The sequence below is a fragment of the Populus alba genome, chromosome 10, assembly GCF_005239225.2.
Source record: "Populus alba chromosome 10, ASM523922v2, whole genome shotgun sequence".
Lineage (NCBI taxonomy): Eukaryota > Viridiplantae > Streptophyta > Magnoliopsida > Malpighiales > Salicaceae > Populus > Populus alba.
Window position 1 is genome coordinate 15677291 of NC_133293.1, and position 22155 is coordinate 15699445.

General features: G+C 35.9%; 2 protein-coding genes, 1 long non-coding RNA gene and 1 pseudogene across 3 annotated transcripts; 1 reads left to right on the top strand and 3 right to left on the bottom strand.

The window, feature by feature from the left end:
• Window positions 1-133: 133 nt before the first annotated feature.
• LOC140955980 (uncharacterized) lies at window positions 134-4254 on the top strand. The gene is made up of 4 exons (XR_012170841.1): window positions 134-358; window positions 1089-1159; window positions 1794-2580; window positions 4016-4254. It is a non-coding gene; the product is annotated as an uncharacterized lncRNA (long non-coding RNA).
• Window positions 4255-4418: 164 nt separating this feature from the next.
• Window positions 4419-7259, bottom strand: LOC118043270 (cytochrome P450 89A2). The gene is made up of 2 exons (XM_035051181.2): window positions 5285-7259; window positions 4419-4776 (listed from the first exon to the last, which is right to left on the bottom strand). Exons 1-2 carry the CDS (start codon window positions 6841-6843, stop codon window positions 4764-4766), a joined length of 1572 nt encoding a protein of 523 aa, XP_034907072.1. The 5' UTR covers window positions 6844-7259; the 3' UTR covers window positions 4419-4763.
• A 1272-nt stretch (window positions 7260-8531) lies between these two features.
• LOC118043271 (pentatricopeptide repeat-containing protein At3g06430, chloroplastic) lies at window positions 8532-10810 on the bottom strand. The gene is made up of 2 exons (XM_035051182.2): window positions 10287-10810; window positions 8532-10007 (listed from the first exon to the last, which is right to left on the bottom strand). The coding sequence occupies exons 1-2, from the start codon at window positions 10647-10649 to the stop codon at window positions 8901-8903; spliced, it is 1470 nt and encodes a 489-aa protein (XP_034907073.1). The 5' UTR covers window positions 10650-10810; the 3' UTR covers window positions 8532-8900.
• A 1759-nt stretch (window positions 10811-12569) lies between these two features.
• Window positions 12570-19643, bottom strand: LOC118043273 (squamosa promoter-binding-like protein 1; annotated as a pseudogene).
• Between the last annotated feature and the right edge of the window lie 2512 nt (window positions 19644-22155).

Here is a 22155-nt window from a genome sequence, read left to right on the forward strand (position 1 = left end):
AATCCAAGACTGAAACAGTAATGTCGAACCCCACGAATCCTATATCATGATCCTTCGCACCCCTTCTTAGCTGATCTTGTACAAAATGATACCGCTATGGGCGTGTGATGTTTTGTATTAAAAGGAATGAGAAAAGGCAACAAAGCCCTTGGAGGCTTAAAGAGAGGGTATAAATGATTGAGGGGTAGTGTGGTAATTGACCAATGGTTGATAAATATAAATAAGAAAAAAAAAAAAAGAGGGATCTGAATATTGGAAGAACAAACCGTAAGAGAGAAGGGAGGAAGAAGAAGAAGAAGAGAAAATAAGGGAAAATAAGGGGAAAAGGAGAAGAGAAGTAGAGGAAATAAGTAAAAAGGTAAGATTTATGGTTTTAAGTGTATAATATGTTAAATTTCGGTTTTGATTAATTGTAGAGTTTTGAAGTTTGTATGTTGAGTTAATTGATGAATTAATTTGAAGGTTAGGAGTTGATTATTATGGGTATTTGATTAATTAGTTGATTTAGAGAGATTAAATTGAAGGATAATGATTTTGAGTTATGATTTTGTTTAAATGGTGAAAATTATGTTAGAAATCAGGGGATAACAGTAGGTGATCTGTTGAAATTCTGGGTTTGAGGTTGAAGATGACGAAAATTCAGTTTGGTCCCTCAATTTGCAGAAATTGCAGTTTAGTCCCCAAACTTTGGAAATTTTACAGATTGGTCCCTGGGACATAAATTGAGGTTCTGAACAGAACTGAGGATGATTTAAAGGCAAAATTCCAGTATAATTGATATTTTCAGTTTGGTCCTCCAAGTTGACAAATTACGATTTGACCCCTAATATTTTGATAAAATCACATTTTGGACCTTGGGGCATAATTCAAGATTCTGGACAAAGATAAGGACGAATTATGGATAAATTTCAGTATGGTTATATATTTACAGTTCGGTCCTCAAAATGTTGGTAAAATTACGTTTTGGTCCCTGTTTTGGAAAATTATCATTTTAGTCCCTAAACTTGGGAGATTAAGCCCAGTTTATTTTATGCATTGGTATCTTTTGTTTGATTTGTTTTTGAGTATATTGCATATATTTATTGTAGGTTCTCCTAACGATCCTTAATCGGATTTTCGGGTCTTTTGTCTGACATTCCTTTAGTTCAGTATTTTCCGGGTGAGTGGAATAATCTTTAATATGCATATAATATAAATAAATATGTATGTTGAGTATACAATAAGTACAACTAGTAAATTTCTTGAATATTTATATATGTTGCTTTATTTTCCGAGTACTAATTTATTATTGAATTTTCACTCGCAATCTGTTAAAGTAAATTCTATTTGATATGATATACGTTTCTTTGATGATTATGTGAATATTTGTTATGCCTTGATATGGGACTTGTCAGTACTCCATGCTAACGGAGAATAGTTAGCCTGTGTGCACATAGTATTCTGTTACCTAGCTGGTGAGAGAGGCATCAGCCTGTGGCGATTGATCATCCCACAGTGGTCACCGACGGGTGTCATCTGGTCACCGACGGGTGTCATCTGGTCACCTTCGGGTGTCATCTGATCTCTGACATGTAATCCACTACGTTATAATAATATGTTACGTTATGATAACTATATGTTACGTTATGATAATATGTTTAGTAAGTATATGTATATGTATATGTATATGTATATGTATATTAAGATAAATCATCTTACAACTTATTAATATCTGAATATCTAAAATGTATATTAAATGTTATTCCCTCACTGAGTTGGTTGAACTCACCTCTCATTTTTTAATATTATTTCAGGTTCTTAGTTTCTGGGCCTTTGTTGAGTGTTTCCGCTTCTTCAGTTCTGGTCGGTATGCCTTGCTTGTTCGCGAGGTTTTCCTTTCAGTTTTGATTTGATGTCTTAGACGCTCCACTGTTACCTTGGTTTAATTAAATTTGGATTTTGACAATGTAATGAGTATTATGAATTATTATATTTGTTTTAATAACTATCTTTCGGTTTCATCAGTATTTGAATAATACGATATTTCTGAATATTATGAGCCGCTGCGTATTTTTTTTGAACAAATTGTTCTTTTGATATGTCCGTTCTGAGGCTTAGCGTAGGTGAGGTGTCCTTTCGACACCGCTCCTACGTTGCCGGTCACGGATCCGGGATTCGGGTCGTGACAAAGGTGGTATCAGAGCATGGTTTTATTAAAACCTCGTAATCTATTTGTTTTTGTTAAAACCCTCGTAATATGTGGAGCTTAGGATCTATCTTGTCTTGATGTCATTCAATCTTTTCTATTAAGTTTCGAGGACGAAACTTTTATAAGGTGGGGAGATTGTGATGTTTTGTATTAAAAGGAATGAGAAAAGGCAACAAAGCCCTTGGAGGCTTAAAGAGAGGGTATAAATGATTGAGGGGTAGTGTGGTAATTGACCAATGGTTGATAAATATAAATAAGAAAAAAAAAAAAAAGAGGGATCTGAATATTGGAAGAACAAACCGTAAGAGAGAAGGGAGGAAGAAGAAGAAGAAGAGAAAATAAGGGAAAATAAGGGGAAAAGGAGAAGAGAAGTAGAGGAAATAAGTAAAAAGGTAAGATTTATGGTTTTAAGTGTATAATATGTTAAATTTCGGTTTTGATTAATTGTAGAGTTTTGAAGTTTGTATGTTGAGTTAATTGATGAATTAATTTGAAGGTTAGGAGTTGATTATTATGGGTATTTGATTAATTAGTTGATTTAGAGAGATTAAATTGAAGGATAATGATTTTGAGTTATGATTTTGTTTAAATGGTGAAAATTATGTTAGAAATCAGGGATAACAGTAGGTGATCTGTTGAAATTCTGGGTTTGAGGTTGAAGATGACGAAAATTCAGTTTGGTCCCTCAATTTGCAGAAATTGCAGTTTAGTCCCCAAACTTTGGAAATTTTACAGATTGGTCCCTGGGACATAAATTGAGGTTCTGAACAGAACTGAGGATGATTTAAAGGCAAAATTCCAGTATAATTGATATTTTCAGTTTGGTCCTCCAAGTTGACAAATTACGATTTGACCCCTAATATTTTGATAAAATCACATTTTGGACCTTGGGGCATAATTCAAGATTCTGGACAAAGATAAGGACGAATTATGGATAAATTTCAGTATGGTTATATATTTACAGTTCGGTCCTCAAAATGTTTGGTAAAATTACGTTTTGGTCCCTGTTTTGGAAAATTATCATTTTAGTCCCTAAACTTGGGAGATTAAGCCCAGTTTATTTTATGCATTGGTATCTTTTGTTTGATTTGTTTTTGAGTATATTGCATATATTTATTGTAGGTTCTCCCTAACGATCCTTAATCGGATTTTCGGGTCTTTTGTCTGACATTCCTTTAGTTCAGTATTTTCCGGGTGAGTGGAATAATCTTTAATATGCATATAATATAAATAAATATGTATGTTGAGTATACAATAAGTACAACTAGTAAATTTCTTGAATATTTATATATGTTGCTTTATTTTCCGAGTACTAATTTATTATTGAATTTTCACTCGCAATCTGTTAAAGTAAATTCTATTTGATATGATATACGTTTCTTTGATGATTATGTGAATATTTGTTATGCCTTGATATGGGACTTGTCAGTACTCCATGCTAACGGAGAATAGTTAGCCTGTGTGCACATAGTATTCTGTTACCTAGCTGGTGAGAGAGGCATCAGCCTGTGGCGATTGATCATCCCACAGTGGTCACCGACGGGTGTCATCTGGTCACCGACGGGTGTCATCTGGTCACCTTCGGGTGTCATCTGATCTCTGACATGTAATCCACTACGTTATAATAATATGTTACGTTATGATAACTATATGTTACGTTATGATAATATGTTTAGTAAGTATATGTATATGTATATGTATATGTATATGTATATTAAGATAAATCATCTTACAACTTATTAATATCTGAATATCTAAAATGTATATTAAATGTTATTCCCTCACTGAGTTGGTTGAACTCACCTCTCATTTTTAATATTATTTCAGGTTCTTAGTTTCTGGGCCTTTGTTGAGTGTTTCCGCTTCTTCAGTTCTGGTCGGTATGCCTTGCTTGTTCGCGAGGTTTTCCTTTCAGTTTTGATTTGATGTCTTAGACGCTCCACTGTTACCTTGGTTTAATTAAATTTGGATTTTGACAATGTAATGAGTATTATGAATTATTATATTTGTTTTAATAACTATCTTTCGGTTTCATCAGTATTTGAATAATACGATATTTCTGAATATTATGAGCCGCTGCGTATTTTTTTTGAACAAATTGTTCTTTTGATATGTCCGTTCTGAGGCTTAGCGTAGGTGAGGTGTCCTTTCGACACCGCTCCTACGTTGCCGGTCACGGATCCGGGATTCGGGTCGTGACAGGGCGTGTGAGAATCGAATGTAACTTCTTCTTCTTTTTCCTCGAATTTTGTGTTGTGATTCAACTAGCGAGCCTACCCACTTTCTGACTAAAGAAAGTTGTATGATAATAATGGCGTTTCATATATACCCGCAACGCTCAGTAAAAGGAAATCAACATATTTTCTCAGCAGTAAATGCAAAGTGGGTTTGATCGAAATCTTGTTTGGCTTCAAGGTTGGTGTCATGATTTGATGTCCAATGGAAGTCTTGATAAAGCTTTGTTCGAGGCAAGAACGCCTTTGACATGGCTACACAGGCGTAAAGTTTTACCTGGTGTTGCTTCTGCTATGGTTTAAATACCTCTCTAATTCTTGTCCAAATCGCTAGCTCTTTGTCAAATTCCAACCCTAAAAGCATGCACAATCCATTTAATGGCATCTGATTAGCAAGAAATTCAGTTCTGATCTGTTACTGGGTACTCTAGTTTTGACGATGCTATGATGTCTGTATCCATTTTCTATTCTTGCTTTTTTACTCTCTTTTTTTCAAAGACTAGTTCTGTAGTTTAGACAGTGAGAGGGAGAGGGTTTGGCTGGTGACGGAAAGAATAGAGGAGCTAGGAGAGGATGGCTAATGCTTGTGCACTATTCTATCGCTGAATTCATCCAGATCACTGGTAAATATTGTAATCATAATTCTAGTTTGAGATTTTAGATCCGATCATCAATCTTTATAAAACACATGCATGATCATAGAAATGCAAATGCAGTATCGGATCTTCTTTTACTGGAATGGTGGCCATAATACTTTATTATGGATGCATGATAGTGTGCGATGCCACTGGATTATAGGGGAGAAGACTGCTACTGATTTCATGAATATCAGAAAAGTCCATAATAACTAGTGTTTTTCTACCTTGGGGATAAGTGGACCTGCAATGGATTTTTCATCACAGCTGTACGCCCTGTCTTCTCGGACAAATCAACACCATTTCCATCTACAGCCTTCCACTCAGATCTCCAGATTAAATTAGCCACGTAATATTCCAAATGAAGCATTGCTAACTGGTAACCGGGACAAATTCTCCTCCCTGCACCAAATGGCATCATTTTGATCTGTCTGCTCCCTGTGATATCAAATTCTTTCGTAATTCCATTCTCATGATTCAGAAACCTTTCCGGCTTGAATGCCATGGGATCTTCCCACACCTTTGGATCCCACCCCATCTCAGCAACCAGGAAATTTATGGCCGCATTCTTTGGCACCAAATATTCATCGTTCAAAATAACATCTTCCGTCACCGCGTGTGGAACCAAAAAACGTGCGGGGGGGTGCCGCCTCAGGCCTTCCAAGATCACTGCTTTCAAATACGACATTTTTTTCAGATCAGATTCGTTTACCTCCTTCACATCTCCATCCCCAACTACCCCTTTAATCTCCTTGAATAGTTTTTCTTGAATTTGTGGGTATTTAACCAAACTTGCCATGATCCATTCCAAGGCAGTTGCTGTAGTATCAGTGCCCGCAATTAGAAACTCGCTGCATAAATTAGAGATTTCCTCCTCGTTAAGCTTTCTTTTATCATCAGGAAACTCCAGGGCTAATAATGTATCAACATAAGGTACACCGTGATCATGATTAGTATCCATGCTTGTCCTCTCTTCCTCTTGCAACCTCTTTCTGGCTCTTATTAAGGGAATTGCTGCATCTTTTTGGCGTTGACGTAGCTGAAAGAATTCCTCCCAACGCCTACGCAACACTATCTTGGTTACTCTTGGCCATAAATTCAGTATATTGAACCTGTGAGAACTCAACATTACTCGTCGCTGAACTTCCTCGATTTGTTTAATCTGGTCTTCACCAACCTTATCACCAAAACATATTATGACTAACAGGCAAAACATGGAGTATATAAAGTGCTCCCTTACACAAATAGGCTGGCCAGATTTTGCTCGGGATTCCAGGCGATTCTCGAGGATTTGTAGCGCCCAACGGCGCGAATGAGAGAAAGACTTCGCGCGGGAAGGATGGAGAAAGTTTTCAGTAAGGTTTCGCCGGAGGAGACGCCAAGTCGAGCCATAGAAAGAAAGACTAACATTTCGCTGATTGCTGCTGGCAACTCTTTGAGTAGCAGATGCTGGTGGACGGCTAGCAAAAACCGCGCCGTTTTGGACCAAGGCCATGTGAGCGAGGAAGCGGTCAGCTATAAAGATGACAGGGCGAAAGCCGAAGTAGATAGTTAGAATTGGGCCAAACTTTGCATGGAGTGGGTTGAGGGTGGAGTGGATGTTAGAGGGAGATATGCGTCCGAGCCATAGGAAGTTGCTTATTACTGGAATGGATTGGGGGCTCGGAGGGAGTTTGTGGCGAGCGGACTTCTTGTTGATAAAGTATCGATTGAAAATGAGTTTGAGCAGGCCAGAAATGGAGATGGAGATGGAGATAGAAACGAGGATGAGGAACCATTGATCCATGTTGGGTTGAAATTAACGAGTGATGATTTGTGGGCATGGGAGAAGGTTGGCTTCCCAGTCTACATAAATAAGATCAGTAAGGGACGGTCTCTAGAAGAAGCTTAGTCTGATTATTCATACATAGTTAGGTCAGTATTATATACGTGTGTTTTGGTTGCCTACTCTTGATTATGTTTAATTTTTATTTCTTTTCGTGGGGCAAATTCATTAATGAGATTGGCATAAGATCATCAAATCGCAAACCTGGTAAAGGATACAAGAATACGTAAGACAAAAAAATGAAGAGATTAATTTATATTCTAGAAGCCAACAACAACATCGCCGGCGACAAATTTTTATATTCAGTGGGATCATCCTCCTCTTTTAATGTTGTGTGCTCTTTCTGGCGATGCTGCTTGTGCTAGCTTTTTTAGAACTGGTTTGAGATTTTACTAATGATAAGGGTTGAAAGTATTTTTTGTTTAAAAATATATTAAAATAAAATATTTTTTATTTTTTTAAAAATTACTTTTAATTTCAACACATCAAAACGATATAAAAATATATATTTATTTTAAGTAAAAAATTTAAAATTTTTAGAAATATAATTTGTATCGTGTTTCTAAACATGTTCTTTAAACCTAGTGTTTGTATTATTATTTTTTATCAAACTTTTTAGAGAAAAAAAACCCTCAACAGTATCTAAAGTACACACTGAAAAAAATAACATTGTACCCCTGCATATAAAAGAAATGGCATAGGATAGTTAATTAATATTAATGATACAACAACAGATGCACTACACAAAAATCGACCTTCGATAAGAAAAAAAATACAAGATACAGAATTTATCTTCTCTGAAAGTTCAGTCTTCCAATAAAACAAGCAAAATAGAGAAGCGGTGACAATATGGGAAAGATGTTTAGGATAACACAAACAACACTAAAAAAACTATGATTGTACCCAAAGTAATCCTGGATAAAAGCAGAAACAGATTTTGGCTTTTAAAAAAGTTCGAAGAAGTATCATTGTTTCTTTTTTCTGTAGTTTTCTTAATGGGGATTTGATAGTTGATGGATTAAAAAAATGTTTTAGGATTTATATGATGTTTAATATATTGATTTGATATATGTATGATTAAGAAGTCATAATTGATGTGTAGAATGTTAATTCTAACTTAAAACAACTTGATTGTGGACGGGAATTTTGGGTTTTAGTGATTTGTAGAATTTTCTGAAACTAGTAGATTGGGATTGTAGAATCCTGGTTGACTAGTTGGTTTGAGCAGACCAATCGTATATTACAGCATTCTGGTATCTAGTAGAAAAACAAAAAGGAATTGTGCTGTAGAGGAGAAATTCCTTGCTTGTCAACTGCTAATGGATTACGTATAAGCTCACGTCTTATGATTGATTAGTGCCAGACGGTACTAATTCGGCGAAGTTCTCGAGAACAACAGAGTAATAAAAAATACAATGCATTGACCTCAGATCGTCAATTAACCAGGCAGAACTGAAAAAAATTACCAGAAATATACAGTACTGCATGAGAAATTTACTTTTTACTGTAGGACTATAGAGAGTTTAACGTTGATTATAATAATGAATTGATGTTTTTACACTTCAGGAGTAGAATGATCCTACCTGTAGTTGTATTGCATTTTTCTCGTCAGCAGTTCTATCCGTTTATTTACCTTTCTAAAACAAGAGTTACTGGAAAACGTGGCATTTCACAAGAAGAAAAGGGTATAAAAATAATTGTAGTACTTAAAATTAACTAAATGATGTCCTAAAGCTTGCACAGAAACACTAATCAAACTAATCACATCAATACCGGACATCTTAATTATGCTTACAGCATTGCAGAAGCAATTTACAAGAGTTTGTTGCAGTCCAAGGGGTAACAAATGCTATCTCCTTCCAGCTAACAAAAGCTTTGATTGTCCAAGAAACCAGGAACAGAACTGCCTGGGCAAAACATTCCAGCCACTCCCCAAAGAAAATTTGGCATTACTGTAAGGTGAGAAGTAGCAGCTGTTCTTGTAAGAAATCAACCACATGCCCCACCTGATGATCTAATCACTTGAGAGTACCATTGCCAATCATCTCCAGTTTCTCCTGCTCCAAATAGTAGATCTTGTCATTCATACCTTCCTTTCTAAATGCCTCAACCATGATAGAATAGGTTCTGGAATCTGGTGGGCATTGCTTATCTTTCATCCGCTTAAAGACTCTCTCCATCTCCATCAAATCATCCGCCTTTGCACATGCAGATATTACTGCATTATAGAATGATGTATTCTCTGGTATCTCAAACTTCGCAGCCAACTGAACACTGCTAATGACTTTATGGAAGAGACCCGCATTGGCATATCCATTAATAAGGCAACAAAATGTCTTTGTATCTGCTTTCATACTCTCCGCTCGCATCTGATCAAATGCATACTCCATGTTTTTTGCATCCCCCACATCCGCAAAAGCCTCAATAACATTATTGTAAGTAGAGGTCGTCCATGGAAACTGAACCTTGCGCATGTATTCCATCACAGATGACATCTTATCATACATTCGTTTCTTCCCATATGCACCGATCAAAATATTAAAAGTGCGGGTTTCCGGCTCGATTCCAAAATTTCGAAATTTCTCATACCATCTCTCCATCAAATCAATCTGGCCCTTATTACCAAACACACTAAGAATTATATTCATAGTCCAAACATCAGGCTTACATGCTGCATTCTCTAACATCTCGGATAACACTCTCTCCATCTGATCATACATCCCCACCTTCCCATATCCGCTCAAAACTACATTCTGCGTGACTGTGTTTGGACTTATCAATCTTTCATCCATTTCTTGATACAAAGTGTCAATTAACTCAAATCTTGAAGCATCAACAGAAGCTTTAAGTAAAGTACTATAAGTATAAACATCAGGCTGGCAACGAGGGAGAGACTTCATCTGGTTAATAATTGAGAAACCCTCATCGATAAGATTGTTTCGACAATAAGCTGCCAGCAATGCAGTGTAAAGTTCAGTTGTGGGTTCTATTCCTTCTTCGACCATTTCATCGAAAAGTTGATGGGCACGTTGAGGCTGACCGCATCTCCCCAATAGAACCAAGAGTTTCATGTAGGTAGCTTCTTTTGGTTGATAAAATGGTTGCTCCTTTAGCATCTCAAACACCTAAAGATCCAAAATTTATGGGAAAAAAAATTGGTTTGGTCGCCAATCACAACATAATTAAACACAAAACTAGATGCCAAGTTCTTAATTTTCAAGTAAAATTGGTTTCATGCAGGTAAAAGGGTTGTTCCCTCAACATCCTCTAACACATAAGGACCCAAACTTTAAGCAAAATAATGGGTTTGGTTGCTAAATACAACATGATTAAAGACAAAACAAGAGAACCCCAATTGGTGATTTTGAAGTAAAATTAGAGAAAGATGAGAGTTAGTATGTAACCTGAATTGCTTGGAGCCATTGTTTCTTGAGGACGCAATCAGTTAAAGCTTCAGCTACAGTGTTGACCCAAGCCCTGGCTTTGTTCTTACGGTCTAATTTCTTCTTGATGTTTTTTATTGCAGTCCTCCTGGGACGTGAAGCGTCGGTAAATCCAGGGAATTCGCCTTGTTTCCAATGCTTCTTTTTTGGAAAGGTTGAAGAAGGTGGTGCAGTAGCAGAAGAAGAAAATGCACATCGAAGAAGAAGTTTGTGAGGGTGAAGAGGGTTCTGGTTTTGTTTCAGTTGTTGGGTTTTGTTTTTGTTTTGAGGAAGAGGAAGAGGAAGAGGAGAGGGGAGGAGAGAAGATGAGAAGGAGAGAGACATTGTGGAGTTTTGTTTCTTGGGACTCTTCTCTTACTGTCTGTGTTGGGACTTGAGATGAGAGGCTGGACGACGGATGCAGCAGCGGAGACACTAATATCTTCCTTTGCTCCTCCTTGTTTAGGCTTTTAGCTGGCTATCGTGCTGAAAACAAGATTTTTCTTTTTATTTTCTTTTTATTTTATTTATCAGAAAGATAACATCATATCATTAGTCAAACTCAAATTGGACAGGTACATGTTGGTCCCTATGAATAAAGATTTTTTTTAAAAAAAAATATTTTTTAAATTATTTTAATGTATTAATAATAAAAATAAATTTAAAAAAATAAAAAATATTATTTTTATATATTTACATATAAAAACATTTTAAAAATCAACTTTTACTATACTACATCTTCTTAAACTAAAATTATGCATTGGAATATACAAAATTAAAATCAAATCAAAGATCAAATAGGAATACAAAATTAATCTTGAAAGATTTGTATAATATTCAAGTTCATATATACTGAACTTGTACACAAAAAAAAAAATATGAGGAGATGTTGATTAAGACTAAGATCTTTCATATTTATCTATGCTTTATTGTATTGCTAAAATTTAATTTGAATAACTATGGTTATTATTACATGAGAAAAAATGGCAACATGTCTGTAACGAAAATATCAAATGTTTGTTAAGAGATTTTTTTATTAATGGTATGTAATTAGAGCCCCATTGAAAATATAAAATTTTAGCACAAAATTAAAGATTTTTTTGTATTTTAGAATGTTGTTGTGATTGATTTTTAAAGTATTTTTTATTTATAAATATATTAAAATAATAATTTTTTAAAAAATATATTTTTAACATTAGTGCATCAAAATGATTTAAAAAAATAATTTGAAATAAAAAAATAAAAAAAATTAATTTTTTTTAAAATAATTTTAATACACAAAAATAAATAGGAATACAAGTGGCCTCAATTCTGATTCTATTAAACACAACTTGTTTTCCGTACTCAAAACAGAACACAATAATTATGTCTTTATTAAACCTAGAGATATAATTTTTAAAAACAAATAAAATCCAAATATTTTTAAAAAAATACTAGAAATACTCCGTGCCTAGCACAACACATGTATAAACTCCAAACACACGTGCATCTCGTAGCATACCAATGACAGAAGGTATGAGATTGAGTAATTTTGTCAAATTGCAATCCTTCATGACATTTCTTTATCTTCCAAACTTTTCCAGGGACCCAATGTTTGTATCCCTACACCATACCATCGGCTCCTTATTCAATTTTTTTTTGTAACTATAAACATCAACTCTATTTTACATTTTTTTTATCTTTAATTTTAATGTTAAAATATTTTGCACAAACATTAATACATTAAGAAAATTAAAAAAAAAAAAAAACATCAGTGGCACTAATTGTATAATATAATATTAAAAAAAAAAAAAAAAAAGCAAAGCTGTCCACATCACTACTAGGTACCGTTTAAAGACACAATCAAACCCATGTTTTAAAATATTTTATTTTATTTTATTTAAAATTTTAATTTTTTTTAATATTTTTAGTTTTTTATGAAAAATATTTTTTTAAAAATAAAAAAATTATTTTAATATATTTTTTTTAAAAAAAAACACTTTGAAAAAATAACCACAACCACACTTCTAAACACTTTTTAAATATCTATTTGAAATTATAATAGTAGTTATGGTTCAAAATGTTTTTTCACTTATAAATACATCAAAATAATATTTTTTTATATTTTAAAAATAATTTTTAAGATAACACATTAAAATAATCTAAAAATATAAAAAATAATAATTTTTAATAAAATAAAATAAATTTTTTTTAAAAAAAAAAAAAAAAAGTTTCAACAATGTTAACAAACAGAAAAATTGTTCACGAACAGAAAAGACCGCATAGTAAACGAAACAATAAAAAAGCCCTCTTAACAATTATTATTAATTTATTATTACGTATACATTATATTTTCCACTCGAATCTAAACTCATACACGTCATCAGGTTTTTTTTTTTTCTTATGGAGAAAAAGGGAAGAAAAAGGAAGAAGAAAGAAATAATAATAGACCTAGTGCCAGCAATACCAACAAGTAGATCAAAGCTTAGCTTGATCCATACTTCAGCATTTCCCATCTGAAAGGCTGGAACACGTAAACTTCAGGAGAGCTCTTGAAGAGCAGAGCCACACACACACAGACGGTTGCAATGGCCACCATTGATAGCATTGCTGGCCTGTAGACAAGAGATGTTCTTGCTGCGCCATAAACCAGCTTCCGCTCACAAACCTTCAAGTACTGCTGCATGGCTTTCATTTCGATCTTCTCCGTATGCAAGACGGCAAATTTTTGTAATTTATGCCCATCTTTTTGCTTGGAATTGTAATCCGCAAGGGAACTAGGGATGTCAAGCACCACATGCCCACTTTCTGATTTCTTATTGATTTTCCTCTGGATTAGATGAATGTAAGAGTAATGACCTCGTAGACATGCATAGTCATAAGGAGTCAAACCTGTGTTGTCACGAGATCTCTTCCATGCATCAATTCCCACCTGCACCGAGGTACACGGATATCAGGAAAATGAACTCAGAAGGGGATGGGATGTGATGCAATTACTTCATTCAAATATACAAGGTACTCGCCTAATTTTTTAAGTAAAATCCTGACAATATTATGAGAGAAATAGGATTATTAGGCCATTGATCAGAAATAGAATAATTGTGCAACTCATAGCCCAGATCATCTACGAAACGAGCATGCTCAGAGATGATTTCCAATGCTCACCAAACATATCATGAATGAAGATGACTCAATTGTTTTAGCATAATCAATTATAAGGTGCTATCCATTAAAATATTTGGAAGAAGATATCAGAAAGATAAATAGATACCAATCCAGGATCATCAGTCAAGGCATCCAGCACATTCTCGGCACCATCCCTACAAGCTGCAACGTGAAGAGGAGTTAAACCAGCTGGTCCAGCGACATCAGGCTTAAACATGAATCTGCTGTTGTGCTCATCAGCCAGTTGATTCTGCTGAGTGCCTGGTCCACCCAATTGTTTATCTGCGGTGTATCTTAATAGTAGTTCCACCATGGGCCTGCAATTTCTTCGCACAGCTCTGTGGAGAAGACCCATATTAAACAAAGCAAGCTCAATGGAGGAATGCTCTCCAGCATCTACTGTTCCATCAATCACGATGGCCAAGAGTTTTCTCACCACAGCACACCAATCATGGTCCATGGAGAATTGTACAAGCCATTCAAAGCGTTTGAAAGGGAAGGGATCCAAGTTGGGATCCAACTGGCCCAATCTAAACTTAGAGTGACTTCTATGTAAAAGCCAACCCATTTCATGTATGAAGTCCAATGATTGATTCTTGATTTCCATTGTTTCAGCTAGTGCATGAATGTCAGTAGTAGTCTCGGCCACCTGAATTGCATCCTCCAGCATTCGTATCTCTGAACATACTTCCGGCTCAGCAACAATGAAGGGGAAAAAGCTGCTGCTTAGACTATGATCTTCAATCTGACAGATACAAAACCAAAATTCTCAAAATAGCTGTACAAAATACACATGCAAGCATGAGAGAAAATCACATATCTTATCTCTAGTTTTCCTGTTGGGTATGTTTGAGCCTTTTTCAAATGAGCACTAAGTGGATAGTTTTTTCCAGATATAATTATGGCTCCAACACCTTATTTTAGGACAGTAAAAGGGTCTGCTGGACAACTTTTCTTGTATATTAATAATATTTCACACACACAGAGATTATGCTAGTTACAAATAAGGAATCCGCTTTCCTTCTGAGAGAAGTGGCTGAGGGACTCTAGATCAATAACAGAAAAGGTTCCAACTAATACCAAGGAAAACAGCCTCTCATATCCTGGATTTCATAATTGATACATGTTTGGCAACCAAAAGCTATAAAATATGTTGACAGGCACATCTCAAGCTTTCACCCTATTGCAGACCATGAAATTGTACAAATTGGGACCAAAGTATGCCACAGACTTCAAGAACTGAAGCAAAGAAGTTTCTGTACGACAATATAAGCATGATAAAATGTTCAAAAAACATGATCAAAGAACTTTAATAGAGAACCATTCATGTTGCAAAACTAAAACAAGACAAAAAAAAACATGAGAGAGAAGGGGCAGATGATAGCACCTCAATAAAGCCTCTTCCAACAAAATTTGGTACAGAGCACTGAAAGTTCAAGCACTGGGGTTTTCCATGCTCATTCATTGTAGCAGCACCATCCATCAAGTCATAACAAGTTTCCTGGACCAGATATTTTCCTTCAACAGCACAAAGTACCCTGGAAATGGAAGGTAGTATGATTCAATTCACAGTTATCTCTATTAGTTTCAAAATTTTCTTCAAAGAGCCTTGAGATTTGCTCTTCCCACTTTCCATAGATGGTCAAGGTCAACAAATTGATTTCTAAATTCTCATAGAAAGTCAATAACATGTTAACAAACAGAGAAGATAAAAATAACCTTGTCACGGGCTGAACAATGTTAAAGCCCCTAACTACAAATTGAATTCTCTCAGACAAAGAGACAGCAATTGGTGTAATGCTAGATATCCTGCAATTCTTATTGCTCTTTATAGGTAAAGGTGTGTCCAAAACAACCCTGCCTGCAGCAAAGATACAGCCAGTCAAAATCCTGCTATTTTTTTCTCGTGATTATGTGTGAAGCATAAACATCTGCACATGTGCTCACAAGAGAGAGGGTGAACCAACCATTATGAATAAAGGATACACTATTCCGCACCCTAACATACACCCATCCTGTTTGCCAAAAAGAGTCCCTAAATGTATCAAGAAGCCTACTCAAACTTGCTCCCAGATCAAGACAAACCTGAAATTACCAATGATGATTAATTAAATCAATAATTCCTTTCTTCAGTAAGTATTAAGCTATGAAAATTTCTGAGTAAGCATAATGCATACCTCCTCCCATTTTGTTTTTTCGAGGCAAAGATATATTGTTAATATTATACATCCAGGCCTTATATAACTCTCAATGTCAGTGGGACTGTGAGATAGCCATTGAAGGATCTGGAGTTGTACCACAATTTATAGTATTAGAATGTTTAGGAAAAAAAAATATCAGACAGGAATTCCACCTAAATAGCAGTTCAGAAAATACTTGTGTTCGCAGAGCAACAGGGAAATCATTTGGGTCTTTCCCGAAGAGTTTAAAAACGATTCTGTCTGTACGAACCTGAAAAATGGTAAGAGAGAACAGTCAAGGGAAATAGAATATGCACAAGCACTGCACCGGAAACTATTGGGCTGGTAAGCCATAAGCCGGAACATAATAAAAGGATGAGAAAACCACACCTGAGCCTCTCCACTAGAACTAGATGGCGACTGGCTAGGAGCTGAATCAGAGTACCCACTCATATGAGGCAGGTTTGTCTTGTGTGAGTCTGACCGTACCCATAAAGGGCAATTGAAAGAGCCCATACCTGTACTTACAGGGGCATGAGACCTATCTAGGTTCTCTACGTAGTCTTGAGAATTATCATAAACATTATTCAAGTCAAAGTTATTCAACTTGATCCTTCCAACAGTAGCCTCTGGTTCATTTGGTTTGGCTGGGAGTTTGTTTCTTGACAGGAACAATGGTATAGACTGTGGACCAGAATGAGCTTGAAGTCCACCTTGTATGTCATTATCCAATATTCTTTTCTGTACCAAATCAGGAACAGGTACAGTCCCACATTGACCCAAAGGCCTTAGAACATCCTGAGAATTAATGCAATCATCTTTCTTAGAAGCTGAACTAGAAGGCCTAGCAGATTCAGGACCATTTGTAAGCACATCTTGCACTTTTTCAAGATTCCCAACAGTTGCTCCGGCATTCACCAAACCGGAGATCCTTGCAGTATCCAGATAGGCTCCTTCCATTAGTTGTACCAGCAAGATTGGCCAGGTTCCTCAATAGATGAGAAAGCAGATCCTGATCCTTGGTTTGATCAGAGTTATTTGCTGCAATTTAAGAAGTCAGAGTCTGTAGAATCAAAAGAGAGAGAATTTGACAATGATGACACCAAAAGAAAAGGGAATGAAAACTCAAATAGAACTCGGCTGATTATATTGAAATTTGTTTACTGAGATATATTACCCCGCAATTACTTCTGGAGAAAGAAAATCAGTCACGTTAGGTAAGTTCATAACACTAGGAAGTTCAACTGTGGCATAGACTTGGTCTATGTAAACCAGATCAATCAAATCACGTAAGCCCTGCATTAACCAACTCTGATGGTGGATCAATTGCACTGACTAACTTGATTGGTCAAGCCTCCATAGACCGAGTCTATGAAACATTTTTTCCTCCACTTCATCATGACAAAAAAGCTTTGACCCCCACCCCCTTGCAGGGCATTAACCAATTACACTGACTAAATGGTTTTTTTCAATCACTTCATAAATAGTTGGTACCCTCTTCGCACCTACATTGATTGATTTTTACACTTCGAAAAAAAATCCCATGCTTGACAAAAGTATTAGCCATAATAAATGCCTCAAAGGCACAAAGCTAATGTCTGCAAGAAAATACATTTACATTTTTTTGTTGAAGAGCACAATATAATTATATTCCCACCTAAAATCTTGTTCTGAAGAAAAAAAGCACTCGTGTTTCTCTTTTATAAGTGATTATTAGGTACACTTAGCGTGTTGCTCCTTCACTCACATAAAAGTGGGAATCATAGATTGTTTTTGTTGTGGATTTTTTTATGTGAGTAAGGGAGCAATACACCGAAATTGCCTAATAATTTCTCTTTCGAACCAACCAACATAGACAGAAGATAGACCGTAAAGATTTTTAACATCTTGACACTTGTAAGACAATAGGACCAGTTAGTGATCATGGAAATTCTAACCAATACCATTTTTCCACTAAAAGTAAAACGATAGCATGCCTGACTCAAGTAATTGTTGCTAGAACCAGTCTATGTAAACCGGGTCAATCAATTTATCCATTCCCATTGCATTTACCAATGTTTGATCACGCCTACTTAGACTAAGCCTACAAAACAACTTTTCCTATAATTCATGGCAACTATATACTTCAACCACCCCCACACCCACACCCATTCACCCATTAAAAAGAGACAGTTATCACCCACTTTCCCAATGAATTATACATGAACAACGAAATAACACTGCCATCCCAAGCTAGGTTGAAGGATTTTGGGGTTATATTTACAGTTTTGGCATAATAAACATTTTTTCTATGAGTAGTTAGTTTGATTCAGTCAAGACCTTGTAGGCCATTTCCAGCATCTAATTGATAGAACTTACCCGCCAGCATGGGTAAAGAAACAGAGTAAACAAACTTGATGAAGGGAAATACTTACATTGTAGATTAGAGAGAATCCTCAGTAAACTTATCAGCAGATAGCTGCTGCCCTTTTCATCATTCAAGGTACCTTCGTTGACTACATTTTCTGGATGTGTCTTCCTCCTCCGCTTGTTATGGCCAGCCAAACGCCTGCGACAACTTCTTTTCCCTTCATCGAACTCTTGAAGAACATGAAACCTGCCCATATATAACTGTGTTGTGTCTAACTGGAGAGTCAAAAAGAATTATGTATTTACATAATATGCTCATGCTCGAAATTTAGACAGTAAAACATTAACTACGAGAGTTTAATGCAACCAAATTCAATGATGCAATATAGATTTTTAAAACCTAGGATGTAAAGAAGGCATGATAATGATCATGATAAAAGTTGGCAAGATTCTAAAGTGTTTCTTTGAAAAGAGAAACTGTAACCCAAACTGACCTGCTACATTGCTGGCAAAACCTTTGCATAACATTCCCCACCAAAGCCCTACTGGCCTTAGAATGCACATCACAAACCTTATGTCGTCGGTGATAATCTTTGGCATTGCTCAGATCAGCCCTACAATCCTCCACCTGACAAACTGCACGATTTGAAGCCGTCATAGTAACCTTTGTCTTCTTTCCACTCTTTGCATCTTCATTCATGATAGGGTAGACTTGCCCACCTAGCTTCAAATTAAGGGACCCAGCCTCATCATTCAAGTCTTCATCTTCACCAAAAACAGCCCTCCTCCTCTTCTCCAATTCTCTCTTTCCTTTATCATCCCCCAGATTGTCACTGTCATCTGAACAAGAAGATGAACTGTTCGATAAACCTGCCTTCTCAGGAAGTTCAGGCCCAGTAGAGAACAACTGCCTACTCCTGCAATCTGATGGTACAGAATTCAATGGAGTAGCTGTAAAAAGATCGCAATCCCAATTCCAGTCGTTCAAATCCCATTCTAAACTCTTTTTCCCAACTGCCTTTAAATCCGACAGCACCGGACCATATAAATGACGTGACTTCCCACCCATTTTAGCCTCCATTTCTTTAAGTTATCAAAGCCCCACAAAAACAAAAGCACCAGGAACCCAATTCAACCAAATTAAGATACACAACTTGCACAAGAATTAACCCAGCAAAGAAAAGAACAGAAATGAAATCAGAAAATGCTTCAACTTAAATTCCACTAAAATTAATCCCCCAAAACTCAGTCCTAGTCATCCTCTCTGTGCCCAAGAAATCCCAAGCACATCCATGGATCCAAAAAGAGTCACCTCCATGGCCTTAACCCCTCAAATTACAGCTCTTGTAACCTCAAAACCCAAAAACAAAAACCAGCCCTTAAATTACTCATACAGAAAGGGAAAAAACATCACAGACCAAAAAGATAAAGTCACTACCTTTATAGCTCAAGAAGTACTAGAAACATTACTGATTAACAGGTAAACAAACTGATACAAAACAAAAGGGTATACAAGAACTTGCCAGGAAACGGTGATCTGTTAAGGTTCCAGTTCAGGATCGCCTGAAAGAGAGAGAATATAGGCGAAGAGAGAGAGGAGAGGAGAGGAGAGGACAGGGAAATTAGGAAAGGGTTAGGGAAGAGAGATGTGTACGTGTGTGTGTGCGTGCTATAAATGCGGTTTCTCAGCAATAAACTTTTTCATTTATTTTATGACGCCACCATGTTTGTTTTAGGAATCTCAGCCCCACACAAACAGTGTCTCTTTGCCTCCATCGCTGTAATAAAAACAACACATGCAACTTCTCATCTTTGTTTACTTCTCAACTAAGATGTGTCGAGATTCTATTCGTCCTGTATCTTAGTTGGATCCTTACTAACGTTGTATGCTTCTCAATCATTGACAAAACTTAGTTACTTGGATGGAACTCATAGCTAATGAATTACTGTCAGTTTTTTCCCTTAAAAAACAGTCAACATGCTCGGAACAGCTTTGGCCTCCCTGAACTCCGCGTAGACTTGGAGATAAGAAGAGAAGTCCTTTTACAAGAGAACCAATTCATATACCAACATTAATGACTTCTAGTAATTAACTAGCTAATAAATTTGTTTTGAATCACATGGAATGTGGTGACAAATAAATAATGATTTTGCATTCGCTTCTAATTTTATGCACGATGTAGTGGTATTTGTGCACAAATCTTGATGTTTACCTTTGTTCCGAATAATAATTTTTTTTATCTAAAACTAAGAATGAAGATTCTTCTTAAGCTACAGCTAAAAATAACATTAATGACTTTGGTATGGAAATTTTTCATAATTTACTCGAAGTCAATTATCTTCCATCAAGGTTTTTCTTTGTTGTCTTAAAGAAATCCGAAGATATTTATTGGACGATGGAAAATGCGTGGGGGATTTTCCAGCGAAATGTCCGATTATTCCTTTTTGAGATATGATTGGAACTTTGATAAGATATGGACATCTCTGTGAGTCCAATGTCTCGCCGTGTTTTCTAAAAGCACGAAGAATTGCACCTCCTCGACTATTTTTCTTCCTGCAAGAAGTATGGTTTCCGATTTTTTAGTTATTTACTGGGTGGGGGGGTAATGTTACAGCGGTACGGATGTATTGAGCTGTGCATAGTCCTTGTCTTTGCATCGGAGAGGAATCTGGACAAACTGATTGAGACCATTCAATTAATAGTTCCGATTATTCTTGATAATTTGCTTAGGTGGGGGGCTGAAGGCATCTGTAATTCTGAGTAATTCTTGGTGTAGAAGCGGAAAGAAAATTAATTACTACTATAGTAATAAAGCTGAAACCTAATTTCTCTAATTCAAAACATGATTACAAGCTCTTCATCGAATGTAACTAAAAACAAAAAAAAATAAAGGAGAAATAAACAAGTTTTTGCGTCAAATGATCAGACCCTCTTCAACAAATGGTCAAGCAGACTGGTTTAAACTTTAAACGGCAATTTCCTTCAAATAGCGAGTCTCTTACTTGAGGACTGGCCTACTTTGCACCTCCCTCTATCCAGTAGAATCTCCGCTGGGAACAAGGTTGGCGAATAACCAAGTGTTTAGCATCTCATATCTCATTTTTGCGCACATAAATGGAAGGGCACCGAAATACTGACATAGGTTACCCTTCAGACTTGGCTCGGTTTACGAGTGGAATATTTACTCTTCAATTTATCATTTTACGGAAATAATACACAAATCCATTGATGAATAATCTTTCCAAGACCTAGTTAAAGAAGGACATAAACTGGAGCAGCTCCTCGAAAACAAGTTTAAAAACTATACCTTAATAAATCAATAAATAATAGTGAAAAAGGTCGAGGCAACGTTTATCCAAATCCATTTCAATAAACACCAAAGACCCACCACCAAGTATTGTACAACCTTGGATTAGTGATTCTTATTTTGCCAAGGAAAGGCTAAGCTGGTAGGAACATAAACTTAGAGCACGCACGAGAGGATTTATTACTTAGAGGTCTGAAAATTCAGCCATGCATGTCTATTTCGAACATGTCTGGAAAGCAACCAATTTGGGGACCCTTTTTTGTCGGCATAGAATACTATATAACGTCTCCATGATTAATTTCTGATTTATCAAGAGACATATCCAACTTCGAACGAGTTTGATTAGTTAACTGGTTCACGTTGATCATGAGCTTAAGCGACGTTGTAGCCATGTAACATCTTTTCATGAATCCTGAGCAAATTTCACTCTTTGATAACGGTTTTGTTTGATCCTGATGTGATTTAAAATTAAAAGGCTTTCATCATGACTTTATTTTTAGAATTTATTTTTAGAAAAATCAAGTGTCTTGTCCAGAAAACCAAGTAAAAATTAAGTAATTATAAGAGAAACATGTCTTCCTTTTTTTTCTTACACTCGTTTTGTATTGCATTTCAAATGATAATTGCCAAACGTCTTCTAAATCAAACAAAATAGATGTTTTACTTGTAAATACAGTAGGGTCAGCACAGACCTAACGTCTACTGAGTCGAAAAATCAAATGAGGGCTACATATATAGGGAATGTGCAATTATCAACGGAGACGGGTTTGCCGAGACCATTTAACTAATTAACAATTGCCAAGTGTAAGATTCCGGTGAATAATACGAGTACTTCTTCTTCCGTCATTAATTATATATTACATTATTTAT

Bases quoted from the DNA above. Each gene is read 5' to 3' on its own strand.
- LOC118043270 (XM_035051181.2), bottom strand. From the start codon at position 6,843: ATGGATCAATGGTTCCTCATCCTCGTTTCTATCTCCATCTCCATCTCC.
- LOC118043271 (XM_035051182.2), bottom strand. From the start codon at position 10,649: ATGTCTCTCTCCTTCTCATCTTCTCTCCTCCCCTCTCCTCTTCCTCTT. The intron at 10,008-10,286 runs GTTACATACTAA...TTGGATCTTTAG, and splicing joins AATGGCTCCAAGCAATTCAG to GTGTTTGAGATGCTAAAGGA.